Source organism: Monodon monoceros, unplaced genomic scaffold, assembly GCF_005190385.1.
Source record: "Monodon monoceros isolate NGI ecotype Baffin Bay Population unplaced genomic scaffold, NGI_Narwhal_1 Super_Scaffold_19, whole genome shotgun sequence".
Lineage (NCBI taxonomy): Eukaryota > Metazoa > Chordata > Mammalia > Artiodactyla > Monodontidae > Monodon > Monodon monoceros.
Genome location: NW_021703775.1, coordinates 14,492,205 through 14,508,044, shown reverse-complemented (window position 1 = coordinate 14,508,044; position 15,840 = coordinate 14,492,205). Strand labels below are relative to the sequence as shown.

At 43.7% G+C, this 15,840-nt stretch overlaps 1 protein-coding gene across 1 annotated transcript in view; it reads left to right on the top strand.

Moving 5' to 3' along the window:
- Positions 1-214: 214 nt before the first annotated feature.
- The window catches only part of KCMF1 (potassium channel modulatory factor 1), a 75,764-nt gene continuing 60,138 nt past the window's right edge, over positions 215-15,840 (top strand). Inside the window, exon 1 of the mRNA XM_029231672.1 lies at positions 215-555. Within this exon, the coding sequence (XP_029087505.1) occupies positions 540-555 (16 nt within the window). The 5' untranslated portion in view covers positions 215-539. The remainder of the gene's footprint in view (positions 556-15,840) is intronic.

The following is a 15,840-nucleotide window of genomic DNA, read 5'->3' as shown; positions in this document are numbered from 1 at the left end:
CCTGCCGACGAGCGCGGGCAGCCGCCGCCGCGCCGCCCCCGCCGCGCCCTCCAGCCGTGGGGCTCCGGGTTGCTAGGCCCGGCGCGGGCTGCGAGAGGCGGGGCCGACGTGCGGGCGGCGGAAGGAGGCGGAGGAGGAGGAAGAGGAGGAGGAGGAGGCGGCGGCCGGGAGCCGGGGAAGAGGGGCGGGGGGTGGGCCGGGGGAGGGGAGGAGCGGGATTTGCGGAGCGCGGCGCCGCCGCCCGGAGCCGGCGGGCCCGAGAGTGACCGAGTCACGGCGGGCGCCGGCGGAGCCGCGGCGTCGGACCCGCCTCCTGGAGGAGCTCAGCCTCGGCCAGGCCCGGCCCCATTCCCGCCCCGTGCCGCCTCCCCGCCGCAGCCGCCGCCGCCGCGGGAGCGCTCCGCTGCCCACCCCGCCCCCGCGGCCGAGCCCGGGAGTCGAGTGGGAGTCGGCCGGCCGGTGCGGGCAGCGCCGGGACCCCGCGGGGGACACTGCAGCCGGAGCCCGGGAGGGGCCGCGCCGCCACCGTCTGAACTAGGATGTCCCGACATGAAGGTGAGAGGAGCCCCCACCCCCACCGCCAGGGCCTCGGCCTACCCCGCCCGGGCCGGGCGCCGCGGAGGGCGGCCGGGAATCGGCGGAGACTTGGGCTGAGCCCGAGCCGGGCCCGAGGCGCCGGGCCCGAGAGCGAGCGAGGGCGGAGAGCCGGGGCGCAGCCGCCGCTGCTGCCGCCGACACCGCCGCGGCCCTGAACTGGGCCTGGTGCCGGAGGCGGGGCGACCGGGCAGGCCGGAGGGTTTGCACTGTCATGGGGCGGGGGAGGGGGAGGGGAGGCGGCGGGGCCCGTTACCGGCGGGAGCCGGGCCCTCGGGACTGATACCGGACGCCGCGGTCCGCCCGCCCGGCCCCGGAGTCGCTGGGCCCCGGCGCGGCCTAGCGCTCCCGCCGTCCCGGAAGGGCCCGGCGCGGCCGCCGAGCGGGGCCGCAGACGGCGGCAGGAGACCGAGGAGCCGGCCCGGGACCCGGCGGGCGCGTCCGGTCGCCGGGAGACGACGGCGAGTGCCCCTGCCTGCGGGCGACTGCGGGGCGGGCGGGAAGGCTCTGCGGCCGGGGAACGGGAAACCCCCGCCGCCTGGAGCCCGCCCCGGCCTCGCGGCTAGGCCTCGGCGCGGCCCTGAGCTCGGGTAACCAAGTTCCCGGGGCGGATCCGTCCCGGCCGGGCGAGCAAACTCCCTGCTCGGTCACCCGGTAGGAGGGGGACTGGCTCCCGGCCGGCCGTGGGCCCCTCTCCCGGCGTGCATGTCTCCCTAAACCAGGTTTTGGTAAATGACCGTCGTGAGGTCTGTTAGTGGTCAGGGAGCGTTTTGGACTTTGTTTTGCGATTTAAAAACATGATGGGGGTACAGTTGCAAATCAGCAGACAGCTCTAGCCCGGCGCCAGGACACAAAGAGAAAAATGTTTACAGCCGAGGTATAGGCGTTGATCTGGTAAAAAATAAGTTAACTTCAGTTTGCTGCCATATGGTTTAGAAAAGGGGGAGGGGGGTTGTGTTTTCTTTGTTTCACTACCACAGGTCTTTAAATAAAAAGTATTACGAGACTTGGCGAAAAGTTTATCCTGGTAAGGTTAATGCAAGATTGTAAAAGTGGCTTGAAGATATTGTGTACTCTGGATGTTAAAATACTGTATAGGTGATGTAGGAGTGGAGAAAGTTTAGTGAGTCACATTTGTGTGTGCATCACACTGTTAGAAGGGTATTCTTAGGGAAATACAGGCCTTAGAATTTAAAGATTGAAAAACTCAGATTGTTCAAAATTATATTCAGAGCATTACTAATTATAATGTAATTTGAGATGGACTCCAAGAAAATATTGTGTCCAAGGGTTCTGTATTTTAAAGTCAGAAAACTGATAGGAAATAGGTTATATTTTCTTCACTTACTGTGTACAGGTGTTGAACAGTTTGAAATAATAAGGTACATAGGCTCATAGAAATATTTAGAAGCTATGCCTATTTTCCCATTTTTTTCTACTTAATGGCAATACATTTCCTATCTTGTAATTTAAAAGAAGTTGTAATTAAAGTTATAATAAAATTTTAATTGGGGATATTAAAGTTTATCTTAGGCTGAAGTCGTGTGTACATTGACCACCTTCAAGACAAAACGAAAGTGAGTAATGGCTGCAGGCTCTCTTACTCATAAGAACTAGGAGAGTTAAAGTTACAGAATCATAGCAATGGAAGAAGGGTGTTTGAGACCCATTCTCCTTGCTTTAAGAAAATATCCAGGTAGTTCCAGATGGAATATTCAGATTGAATGGTGTCCTGGGAAGATTCCTTTACCCTCAGTAATCTTTTAGAGTAGTTAAAATCCCACAGCGTGAACATTCTTGAATGTAACACAAATTCTGTAATTTAAGCCCAGTTTTCCCTGTTTGGTCCTGTGGAAAGGCATGTGGTCATGAAACTTACATTTACCGTTTAGTTACTTGAATATTACCGAACTCCTCAGCACATGAATAGCACACCTTTTCTGGTAACTTACATAATGCCAGAGGTTTCTGAAAAAGGAGCATTCCTATAATATATCAGTTGAAGACTTATAGTACAATATTTGACAAGTGATTACTTTTTAAGGGTCTGGTTTATGGCCTAAGGCAGGAATGGCAATCTCATTAAGAATCACATTTAATTCATTAGATATATGTTTTGTGGAATTTTAGTTTAGGCTGCCAGTTATTTTCATCAGTAGAAATTTAGCCTATCAACAAATGTAGAGTTTGACACCCTCGATATTATAGTTTGTTTCTTACCCTTTCTTCTTTGGGCCAAGTAATCCCATTTCTTTAGTGGTATGATTTTTGAGCCCTTTCAATCATCTGTCCACCTCCAAATTCTCTGTAGTTGTTGTTTTCCTTTCAGTAGTATGACCCAGGACTGGGTGTAGTAGTCTGCGAAAAGATCTGAACTGAGCTGCCTGTACTGTTTGTGCTTGCATTGTGCTTCCTTTTCAGTGCCTTCTGTAGGCATGTAATTTGTTACTTTGTCTTTGGGCCCATCCTAATGAGTTGCACTATTTTATATGTAACATGTAACTTTGGACAACACAGCCCCAGGATGGACATCTGTCAAGCTTAGAGTCTGTACTTGGTGAAGCAGTGGACTACCTCTGAGAAATGAGATGCAACTAGAAGCACAGAAAAATGTCCTAGCCCAGGGGTCAGCATGCTTTTTTCTGTAAAGGACCAGGTAGTAAGTATCATAGTCTTGGCAAGCTATAAGGTCTCTGTCCACTCTGCCGTTGTAGTATAAAAGCAGACAGCATGTAATGAATGAGCACAACCATGTTCCAGTGAAAACTTTCTTTATGGAACTGCTGTTGAATTTCATTTTAATTTTCATGTGTCATGACATATGATTCTTTGTTTTACCATTTAAAACTGTAAAAACTGTTCTTAGCATGCAGGCTGTTCAAACACAGGAGGTGGCCGAATTTGGCCCATTTTGGCCTGCAGGCTATAATTTGCCTACTTTTACTCTAGAGTAGAGCTTTAGAGAGCTGATAGAACTGGAATTGTTGGGAGTCCAGAAAGGGCCCGCTCTGCTTGGTGTTTCCTTTGGGAATGGGGAGCAAGTCCATGGACTGAGCCAGTTCTGTACCTGTTTCCAGCAGTACCATGTCAATTGGGATAGAAGTCATTGTTCCTGAGGCATGGGAAACAGACTCCCCAACCACCTTCCCAGACACTGTCTGAGTGGAGATGATGGTACTCTACATTGTCTCCCGCTTGCCCAATGTGACTTTTCCAACCAGAATTCCAGGGCCTTTTAATTCACTTTGTAACGTTCTTGTCACGTTAACAAACATTTTACAACATCAGTTCCTAGTCACTTTATGTTCAACATACCAACACCATCTAGTTCCATGTTATACACAGTGAAACCAATCATTTTCTATTTCATTTGTAAGAGTATTTTTTTTAATGTTTCACTACATACTTTCCTTTTAAATACATTTAAAGTATAACTGTGTTATGCAGAGCTTAAAAACTATATAATAGCTTTGCATATGTTTTTAAAAACATCAAATTACTCAGTGCTTATTAGCTAAAATGAAATTATGAGTGTTCTTGCATGAGTTGGAGCCTAATTGATTACCTGGGGTTATTACCTTAAATCATTCAACCTTTTTTTATTCGCTACTATGTATAAGGCCCTGGGTTAGTTACGAAGAATGTGGGGATGAATGAACAAGACACAGCTTCTCACCTTAAGTTTGGTGGGGAAGGTGCATATGTGCACAGCTTCTACTGCCCAGTAGACATACCATAAGGAAGGGATAAACAAATTGATGACAAAATAATTACCAACTTTTTTCTTGCTAATTTTGCCCAATTTCAGAGAGGGAATCTATTGTGATTCCTAACTCCTTTTTCTTGAGTGCCGCCTCAGCTTTTTTGTGGGCTACTCTTGATTTTGGATAAAATTGTTCGAGATTTCAAATAGAGTTCCTATCTCTACCTGATTTATATTTCCCCTAGTTTTTTGAAGATTTTCATATGTAAAAATGATAGTGAATAAATGGACAAGTGATGATACTCTGTTATTCTCAGAAGCATCTGATACTGTTTATTTTCAGAATGTAATGTACAAGAGCAAGTAGGCCATTACTCTAGTTTTTGAAAGTTGTACCATTTTTTTTGAAATTGTAGAACTCTTCTGTTAGTAGATTTCTCTTCTCTGAAAGTGCTGTCTGATGCTAAAAATGCACATGCAGACAACCCCGTAGTGAATTGCAATAATTTTGTTTTCAGGATTTGGGGACTGGAAAGCCAGGATTGGCAATTAGCATGTGATTTTAATGTGGTGACTTTTGCCTTCCTGTGGCAAAGTAGATTCACTCCCACTGAAAAGATCTTTGCCGTCATGTCAGACAACTTATTTTACTTAAATGATCTGTTGAAAGATTATGACATTCTTACTTGACTTTAAATTTCAATAAATCATGAATTACATTTACCTTGACTTTCAATAAAGGATAGAACATAAATATTTTAATTTCTGGGGTCTTTGATTTCATGATTTTGTATAAAGTTGATTTTGAAGCCCATTTTCCCCATATATTGACATCTGTGTTAGAGTTAAAATGTGACGAAATATAACTTCCCTCTCTTATTTTAAATTAGAAATTTAATTTGGAAGAAATTCCTTTCAGTCTTAGAATTTTAAGAATTTATTAGCAGCAATCTTGCTTAAAGATTGAAAACTTTTTCACAGTGGAAAACTAGGAAGCTTCTGATGTGAAACTACCAAATTCCTTCATATTACGCTTGCAACATTTCAGAAAAGAAATCCATGCCCTTATGAGTCATAACTTAATTTTCAAAAATCAGCTGTATAACATCTACCATATATATTTGCTGAGGTTTGGGTGTTTTTTTTAGACTGGGGGTTCCAGAAGTTGTTCTTAGTGAAGATTAAGGTATCGTTGTGTTATCCTAAAAATAGTGTGTTTTTAATTTCATTATAAATATTGCTGTGTGGCTACATTCATGAATACGGAAACGTTTCCTACCCATCATACTCATAAAATTTAAAAGGAGTGCTATTCATAATTAAAATCTTTGTTGATAAAAGTTTAATTTCATGTTAATTTTAGTGTTGTGCTAGGAGCCATGATGTTGTTCATTTCCTTAAAATGATATGGTATGCTTTTTTAGTCACTTAAGCTATTCATTATAATTGAAGAAAGAGTCTGTAAGAGGTATACAGATCAGAGCATTTTTTAAATGTGCTTATATATTATCTATGTCCTGATTCATGTTGGAGATATTGGATAAGGCAGACAGTTTCCTGAGGGAACAAATTACCTGCGTTCCATGGGAAGGAAGTGAGTATTTTGGGTGAAAAGAGAGGACGTTTTGGGGATGGTAAGGACAAGAGGCCAGGAGGGTGATGGCAGAGGAAAGTTAGGGTGGGCCTGAAGCTTGGAAATTATCTGTAGTCACAGGGAGTCAAAAACACAAAACTAACTCTTATGCCGATGAAATGTCTCAAGAGCTGCATGCCAGGAGGTAAAAACTCACTGTCCTGTGAAACTAGCAAGAGATGAATTGCCTGATTGGGCACCTTCCAGGGTGCCATCCCTGCTACCTTTCTCACTGCCTTCACACATGTTTGTTAATCCGTGTTTTTAGCTGTGTCTTTCTGAATAGTGACAAGCAGAGTGTGGGTCTATCCAGTTCATGTACATGGTCTGTGTATCTTTTCAGGGCCACAGTACCAGCCATCAGTCCAGCAGACTTTGCCAGTAGCCGCAAGGGGTATCAGGGAGAAAGTATGGATGGATCCTTGCAAATCCATCACTGCTGTGAGAAAAAACCAGCTGAAATCACAGGAGTGGGTCGGTCAATCAAGTCACCTTCAGCTTGGAGGGACAGACAATAAGTGGGTGAAGCCTCTTGACATCATGACTAATTAGGTTTGCACATTATGTTCTGCTGAAGTGTGTGTCTGTGTGTTCCTTCTCTTGGTAGTATTCATTGCCACTGTCATGAACTTCAAATTTTTCTACAGTCAGAGGATCTTCATTCAGAGCGCCACTTTAGAGTGCTAACTTGATGAGTTGACCATTCGAACAGTCACAGGTATACTCAACTATAATGTTTGGTTTTGACTTTTGTTTCTTTTGTTCCTTAAGACTCTGTCACCCTCCCCATCCACCCAGCAAAGTTAAGTTCCTCCAGTGGCACTCCTGCCTCATTCTCCAGGCGTTTTTTTATGCTGCAATTGTTTACTTGTCTGCCTGCCCCACAAACTACCAGAGGGGTAGGTATAGTGTTACACTTACCTTTGTACCCTACCACCTAGCATAGTGTCTGGCCTTTGGAGGCCCAGTGAACATTTGCCGGTGATTGTTAGAGATGTTAATAGTATTGTCTAAAAAATGGTGAGACTGGACAATGCATTCCTGTTTTTATCTGGAGGAACTGGTTAAGAGGGAGAGAGATTGTAGGAAAGAGAACTTGGAACTTCCATAAAAGTAAGAGGGGATGAATAAACTATGTACATAGAATGAAAATAACTTAGGGTAGCTGACTCCTGTGGGAATGGCCTGGGACTGGACTCTGAGGTACTGTTTTGTTCTCCTTCTGGCTCTGGTTTCAGATTAGCTGGCTGTGGGTTCTGCATATTAATTGTACTGTGTATGAGTTTTTTGGTTCATTCAGTCATTCATTCAGCAAATATTTATGGACTACCTACTCAAGTACCACTCGAAGTCATCTCCAGAGCTTGCCACAAGTTGTTGACCCTTGCTGCAGGGTGATGATATTCAGCGGGTTAGAAACACGTTTGGGAATTAAATGCTGTTGCATAGGTTGTGGCTCTTTTCCAGTGTGCTCGAGTTAGTCCTTGAAGTTTATATTTTATGACAGGATAGTTAAGTCATGTAAGTGTTTTAATGTTTTGGCAATATTTGCTCCCCCCTCCTTTTTTTTTTTTTAAGCTTATTTTCATTCAAGCTTCACAATCACTTCTAATGCTGTCCAGCAGTACATTTCTTTCTTTAACAATATTATCCTTAGACTGTAAGACTCAACACACATCTGCATATATAAGTATCTTTTTGATATTGAATACTTAGAAAAGAGCTCAAGGGATTAAGCTTTTTGTATTCAGTATAGTTTTTTTGCGAAGTCCTTATGGTTATATAGCAACTGTTGGGGTGAGTAACTAGACCGTACTTCCTTCTGTTATTCTTCCTTAGCCAGCATTCTCCTTTGGTGTCCTCTGTGATTGTAGAGGTTTGGCAGTGCAACCAAATGAGAAACTTTCTAAGTCAGGAGTTAAAAACATTGAAATAAAATGGGCGGGGATTATATAAAGGAGTTGTTACAGATGTGTCCCTTCTCTGCAAGAATGAAATACATGCTGGGAGCTGGGGGCTGGTTTAGTGTTGGGAACCAGGTAGTTTTCATAATCAGAGATCTTATGTTCATCCTTATTGACACTACTAGGGATTCTGACACAGTTAATTGCAATTTGAATTGAATGTAACCTGTTCACGTGTTTGTATAGCTATAGATATGGGTATACATAGTAGTCACAGAGGTAGAACCAGTCTTCCTATCCTTGGGAAAAATGGTGATTAGAACCTCAAGTTACAGTGGATGAGCATCTGGCCCGTGGTGATCCTGTATTAGGCCAGGATCAGGGAGCTTCACTCCATGTCAGACATACTGCATATCTTCATGCTCATTCATTGTTCCATATCATTTTCTGCAAGCTTCTTAGAAATCACCCAAATGGTAGGGGAGATAGCAAATCTACTTGCAGAACTGGGGTGCATGATCACACTGTCCAACAGAAATCTAATTGCAAGTCACATGTAATTTTAAATTCTCTGATAGCTACAGTAACAAAACTAAGGAAGTGAAATTAATTTTAATAATTTAATGCTTTTAACCCAATATATACAAAACAGCATTTCAACATGCAATCAGTATACAAATTGTTTATGAGATATTTTTACATTCTTTATTCTTTACAATGCTATAAAAATCTAGGGTATATTTCACACTTAATACTTTTCAATTCAGATGCTAGATTTTCATAAAGAATACTTGGTCTTGGGCTTCCCTGGTGGCGCAGTGGTTGAGAGTCTGCCTGCCGATGCAGGGGACACGGGTTCGTGCCCCGGTCCAGGAAGATCCCACATGCCACGGAGCGGCTGGGCCCGTGAGCCATGGCCGCTGAGCCTGCGCGTCCGGAGCCTGTGCTCCGCAATGGGAGAGGCCACAACAGTGAGAGGCCCGCGTATCGCAAAAAAAAAAAAAAAAAAAAAAAAAAGAATACTTGGTCTTAGTTGAGACATACTTTAGACTCATATATCGGGGGTATGCTAATTCATCTTTTGATCATGTACTGTCTCTTTTTGTAAGTACATGTTGATGCAGTATTGCCATCTACTTAATGGTCTGTTCATTAGCATTCTAGATTTCTGTTCCTAGAATTTCTCTCCTATGAAGCTAGGTTTTACCTTACTTTTTCACCTTAAAATTATTTTTAACCTACTTTAACTGCATATAACCATCACAATAGAAACCTACTTTATAAACAGCTACAAATGTATATAAATTCTAATCCCTTTGTGAGCTGTTCAGATTGATGAGGTATGAAGTAATGGCTTCAGGGTGATTTTAATGTGAGTTTGGGGGTTATTTTAAAGTCCCCTGCGTTGACAAATGTAGAATTTGCAAAAATTGTTACTAGTCCATTTCAAGTTCTGTTACGGTGAATTCATCATTTGAAAACAGTGACCCCTAGGCTTGGTAATTTATTGTCGATATATTTCATTGTATAGATTAGATCTCTAGTATCCATCTCCAAAAGTCTCTTGGCATCTAGCAATAGAAAGACAGGTGGTTATGATTGTTCTTTAAAGTAATTTTAAGGAAACTGACTATGGAGTTAATACTTAGCCCACTATCAAGGTTAGCCACCCACTGGTGACTTCTCTCTTTTACCTATTTGGCTTATTGTTTTCCAGTTACAGCTAGATTTGCAAGTGAAAACAGAGTGTTTGGAAGACAGTCTGTTAAAAATTAAAGACCTAGTGTTTTTCTGTCTTCATTTTATTGGAGCAACATTTCCACTGAGCAGTCAGTTTTACGGTTCTTTTTTTTTTTTTTTCCTGCAGTCCCCCTCCAGCCAGATCACTGGAACATAAGGAATCTGTGGCTCGCTCTCTCTTTTTTTCTTTTTTAATAGTATAAAAATGCTAGTACTGTCATTTTTGGGTACTCTCATCCAGTGGTTCTCAAGGTGTGGTTCAGGACCAACAGTATCAGCATCACCTGGGAATTTGCTAGAAATGCAGATTCTTGGACTCTACCCTAGACCTACCAAATCAGAATTTCTGGGGGTGGGGCCCAGCAGTCTGTGTTTTAACAGTCTCCTACCTGGACCCAGTTACAACCAAAGGCATTCTTTGCCTGAGGTTGTTATTGCTGGTGACAGGCACACAATGGTTGTGGGACCACTTTTCATGGTGTGATACTAACCAAATGGAAATGGAGCTCATGACCTTGGCGTCATTCTTCTTGAACGTCATGCTGTTGTCACCTGAGGAGGTGCAAGAGGAGCATAGCTCTCCGCTCCAGACTAGTTCTATTTGTTTGTTTACTCAACATATATTTATTGAATGTGTACTTGGGGCTAGGCACTATTCTGGCCACAAGGAAACCATAGTGAACAAAACAGAGAAGCTTCCTGTCCCTCTGACACTCACACTCTATTAGAAGGAGTATACTGGGGGTGTATGGCCTACAAGCCAAACTTGGCCACTGCCTGTTTTGGTCAATAAAGTTGTATTGGAGCACAGCCGCATCTCCTCTTTCCCATATTGTCTAAGCTGCTTTGTGCTACAGTGGCAGGGTTGAGTAGTTGTCACAGAGAAAGCTGAACATATTTATTCTCTGCCTCTTGGCAGAAAAGGTTTGTGGATCCCTGAGAAAGACCATGAAAGAATGAATAAGTAACAGAGTGTTAGGAGGTGACAAGTGTTATGAGAACCCATACAACAGGTTAAGGGAATAGAGAACGGGGGCCTACTTTAGATACGGTGGTCAGGAAGGGCCTTTCTGAAGACAGAACTTTAAAAGAAAAAATTTGAATTAAGTGAAGGATGTGTAAAGGAGGGTACAGCAAGTACAGAGGCCTTGAGACTTGGAATGCTCTGGGAACAGCAGTGAGGCCACTGTGGATGGCGGACAGTGATCGAGGGGGAAGAGGTAGGAAATGGAGTTGACATAGCCAGGCCAGACCCTGCATACCCTGTATGGTGGGCTGTGGTGAGGACTGTTGAATTGTTAGTGCTTTGAGAAATACACTGTAGAAGCCCTTCTTTAGAGAGATCTTTCTGGCAAAGGCTGGAAACTAAATCCCTAATGAAGCACATTCCAGCATCTCTAAGAAACATTTCTTTTTGAACTTTCCCCTATACTCTTCACTCTAGGGAGTCCACCAAGTAGGAGAATGGGAGGGAGTAGACTGCAGAGCTAAGAAAACATGAGCGAGTTGGAGAGAGGTAGATGGGACAATACTGAGGAGACCGGGGTTTCTAGAAAGGAGACTCCCATATGCCAGTAAGTCCTAACTTCCAGTTCAGTGCTACGAATCTGGTTTCTGTAAAAGATTACTAATATACTTCTTTGGTCTCTTCCCAAGGGTGGTTGTGGAGATGAAATGTCAGCACATGTAAGAATGTTTTCTAAGTTAGATAAAGTGCTGCACAAATGTAAGGTGATGGTATTTTTATTATGGGAGATAAGATTAGAGCAAGGTAGATAGGGAAGGATTTTGATTGCCACACTAAGGTCAGTCTTTTCCTTTTTCCATACAGGTTATGGGATGGAAGGGGGGTTGGGGTAGTGCATCAAAAGTTTTAAGCAGAGAAAGGGCATGATGAAGAGTGGCATGTTTTAGGAAGAGTAGTGGGGTCCGTGTGCAGAGTAGGTTGGTGCCTGGGGCAGGGACCAGTTAGAGACTCTGGCGGAATGAGCTTGAAGTTAAAAGGACCTGAATTAGTCAGTGACAGTAGGAGCAAAAAGAAAAAATATGACTTGAGAGAAAGTCCTGTTGCAAGAGAGGAGGGACTGAAGTATAATTTCAGGACAACCGGCCAGGGTGCTGGGAGGATAGCAGGTTCTTTTGGTAGTTAAGGAAGATAGGAAGGGACAGGTGGGGAAAAGATGGGGGAAAAAATAATTTGCAGCTTTTGACGTTCTGAATTTAAGGTGATGGTAGGCCATTAGGTAGAAATCAGGAGTTGAGAAGTACTACACTGGGGCTCAGGAGAGAGAAATCTTGGTTAGAAAAAACAATTTTATAGCCCCCTACATTGAAGTCTGGGGATTGGCTAGATTTCTAAGGAAGAAAGCATATAGAGAAGGGAGGATCAGAGATCAAAGGGAGAACCATGATTGTGATGTGACTTGGAAGCCACAGACCGTTCCTGACCACCCATCATGTGCAGTAGCACCTGTCATGCAAGTATTGACTTTACTCCTTTAGACGTAGGCTGCTCTGAGTAGAGGCGAGAGGTAGAGAAGATGAGGAGGTGGGAAGGGGAGAAGCTAATACTAACCAAACATCTGCTATAGTAATAGTAATATTTATTGAGTGCTTACTGTCCGAGGGGCACTGTGCTCAGCATTTCACATGTACCAACTCATTTAGTTCTCACAACTGTCCTGTGAGGTGTATATTTATTATCCCAGTGTAATGGATGAGGAAGTTGAAGCACTGAGTTCAGTACCTTGCCCAAGGTCACACAGTCTGCGATGAAGCTGGAATTCAAACCCAGGTCTGGGTTCTCAACATTAAGCTGTGCTCTGTACCAGGCACTTTATAGACTGGTTCCTACAGCAGGGATCACAATTAAAAGGCTTCGTAAAATTTCAAAACAACCCCGCAGGTATGTTATCCTGCTTTACAAATTAGGGATTTGAGTCTAAGTAAGAGAGGTTAGCTTATTTGTCCTAGGTCACCCAGGTAGTAAGTGGTAAAGCCAGGACTTGAACTAAGTTCTGTCAAAAACCAAAGCCCATGATCATTTTATTTTATTCAGAGATCAGTAAACTTTGTGTACAGAGCTAGATAGCAAGTACGGCTTTGCAGGCCACATGGTCTCGACTGCAGCTACTCCACTCTGCTGCGGTGGTATGAAAGCAGCCCTAAGACTAAACATAAACAGATGAGCATGGCTATAATCCAATCAATCTTTATTTGTGGATACTGAATTTGAATTTCATATAATTTTCAGGCATCACTGAATATTATTCTTTTTAAAATTTTCTAAACATTTTTAAATGTAAAAACTGTTCTTAGCTTGTAGGTTGGACAAAACAGGTGGTGAGCCAGATTTGGCCCATGGGCAGTGGTTTGCTGACTCCTACTTTAATCCATTCATTTAATAAATATACATTGAATACTTTCTCTATGCGGAGACATTGTGTTGGGCACTGGGGATGAAAAGCAGAGGGAGTTCCAGTTCCAGCCTTCTAAGATGAGACAGGTAATTATAATACAATGTAGTATGAACTATAATAAATTTATACCTGCAAGGTATAGTAAAGGAATAGATATGGGAGGCTTCTCAGTTTTATGGATGAATTCATGAATGCATCCCAAAAGGAGTTATGTATTTGAGCTGCATCTGATGTTGGGGAAGAGTATCCCATGGAAAGAGACATGGGCAGAAAGAATTTTGCTCTGAGGGGAGACCATAAGAAATTGAACAATATTGGAGCAGAAAGGGAGGGGCTGATGCCAGGAGATGAACCTTGTCAATAGGATAGGTTAATGGGAACGAGTTTTTAGGAAATTTTAAACCAGTATGACTTTTGTGTTCTAGAAAGAGATGCTCTGAAGGATGGGTTTGCGGGGGGTGGGGCGGGGGGACAGACAGGTAAGTTACCACAAGATAAGATAATTGCTATAGTGGGTGCAAATGAGAGACCTATCTGGTGAATGGTTAGGCGTGGGGATTTTGGAATAATGAAGAGTCTAGGAAAACTCGAGGTTTGGGCTTCATTAGTTGGGCAGTGCTATTCATCAAGATTCATATCTAGGACAAAGAAGCATGCTCTAAGGGTGAAGGTGGGAAGTAGGGAAAAGAGAAGTGACTTCCATTTTTAGCATGTTGGGTTTGAGGTACCTGTGGGACATCCGGGTAGAGATGACCAGGGACAGTTGAACATGTGGGTCTGGAATTCAGGAGGAATAGGTCTGGGCTAAGATAAATCCATAGTGGTAGAGTTGATTGCTCAGTGATGGTGAGGACATACAGATTAAGAAGATTGGTAGACCAATCATTCAGCCCTTGGGAACAGTTCACGTTCAAGGAGCAGGAGACTGGCTGAAGGGGATAGCCTGGAGAGCGGGAGAGCCAGGGGAGAGCATTGTCACTGAAACTTAGGAAGGTGACGTTCTGGAAGGAGGATGTGGTTAGTATTGCCACAGAAAGGTCAAGAAGATAAGGAGTGAAGTGTTCTTTGGCTGGGACTGTTGGAGTGAGGAAGGTTGTGGAACTTAATGAGCACCTTCAAAGGCATAGGCTGGAGCCCAGGTTGCAGTGTATTCAATCCTGAAGGAACATGAGAAACTGGAAACACTTCTTAAAGATTAAGCTGTGAAGGAAAGGAGAGATGTCTGTAGCTAAAAGGTAGATACTACAGACTGATACTAAAGACTGGGAAAAGTCATTCACTCAACACATACCGTGCCAGGTGCTGGTGTTGAAACTGGGGATAGAGTAATGAAAGATAAGAGGAAGTTCTCAGCGTAGAGCTTATGTTTTAATGGGGAGGTTGGATACAGAAAAGGAACACATAATTTAATTTTGGTTACTGATAAATATTCTGAAGAAGATAAAGCAGACTGGGGGATTAAGGATTGAATATGATGGGAGGTGAATGAGTGGTCTGTGTGTTTTTTAAAAAAAGATTGGTCAAGAAAGCCTTTCAGAGGAGGGTGACCCATCTCAAGCAGAGGCTTCAGGTATACAAGCCCTGGAGTTAGAATGAAGTAGGTTATGCGAGGAACAGGGTGGCTGGAGCTGACTAGGTGAGGAGGTGGGGATAGCCTGGGCCAGATTACATGGGGCTTTACGGGTGATGGTGGGGCATTGGGGTTTAATCCTTTGAATGTGGATCTAACAAGGACACAGGCAGGCCAGGTGGGTGAGAGGAGGGCCATTTACTGAGATGTGGAGGGGAGGAGCATTTGTGGAGGCTGGAGTCAGGAGTTCCGTTTCAGACATATTAGGTAAGAGATGTCTGTTAAATGTTCAAGTGGAGATGTGTGCTGAATCAGCTGGAGTTGGTTGAATGAGTGTGAACAGGTACAGGCTCAGCAATATCATTAGGTATCTTAAAGTCAAGACTTGGTGTGGTTCTGCTGCCTTTCTTTCCAGTTTATTGTGGCTCGAGTCCCTGAACCTTTTAGTAGGTAAGTGTCTGTTTGGGGGGCCTGTGAACCTGTTTTTTTCCCCCAAAGTAGCAAGAGAGAGGGAGCATAGAGGTCACAAGCCCGGTGTGTCTCCTGTGCCAGTGTTGCAGTGATATAGGTCCAGGCCAGGAGAGCTCAGTGTGGGACTTAGGCCCGTTTGGCAGCTGGATAATGAATTAGTTTATTTGAATCCTTTTCTCTCCAATAAAATCAAGAGAAGATAGAATAATAGACCTTTTGGTCCAGAAGGAAATCAACCTTTTTTTTTCCCAAATAAAATTGCAGTCTGGAAAGGCTGAGTCACACTACTTGAGATCACAGTGAGGGCTAGAATTCAGATCCTATGACTCTTATTCCAGGCTCACTTTGTACTATATATGCTGCTGGGATGAAGTTACCCAAAACTGTAGGCTCAGGGAGAGTTATTAGTTTGTAGATACTCTGAGCCTAGATTTCTTCAGTGGATAAAATTTTCTGTTCACTCAAGGTTTTTTTTTTTCTGAGTTGCTGACTAGTAAATTTATCAATGGGACTTTGGAGCCAGACCACCAGGGTTCAGACCCCAGCCTGGTCACTTACTTTACAAACTGTGACCTTGGGTAAGTTGTTCACCTCTGTGTGTATCATTTCATGAGGTGGGCATAATGCTAGGGTGGTTATATTTGATGGTGATTATATATATAATGTTTAGAATAGTGCCTGGCATATGGTAAGCACTCATGGTCTGAGCCGTCATCATCATTTTCGTCTTGGACGCACAAAACAGTTGTGTCTACCGTACTTCTCCGTTCCGTGCCTGTAATTTGGGTGTTAACGTTATGCAAAGT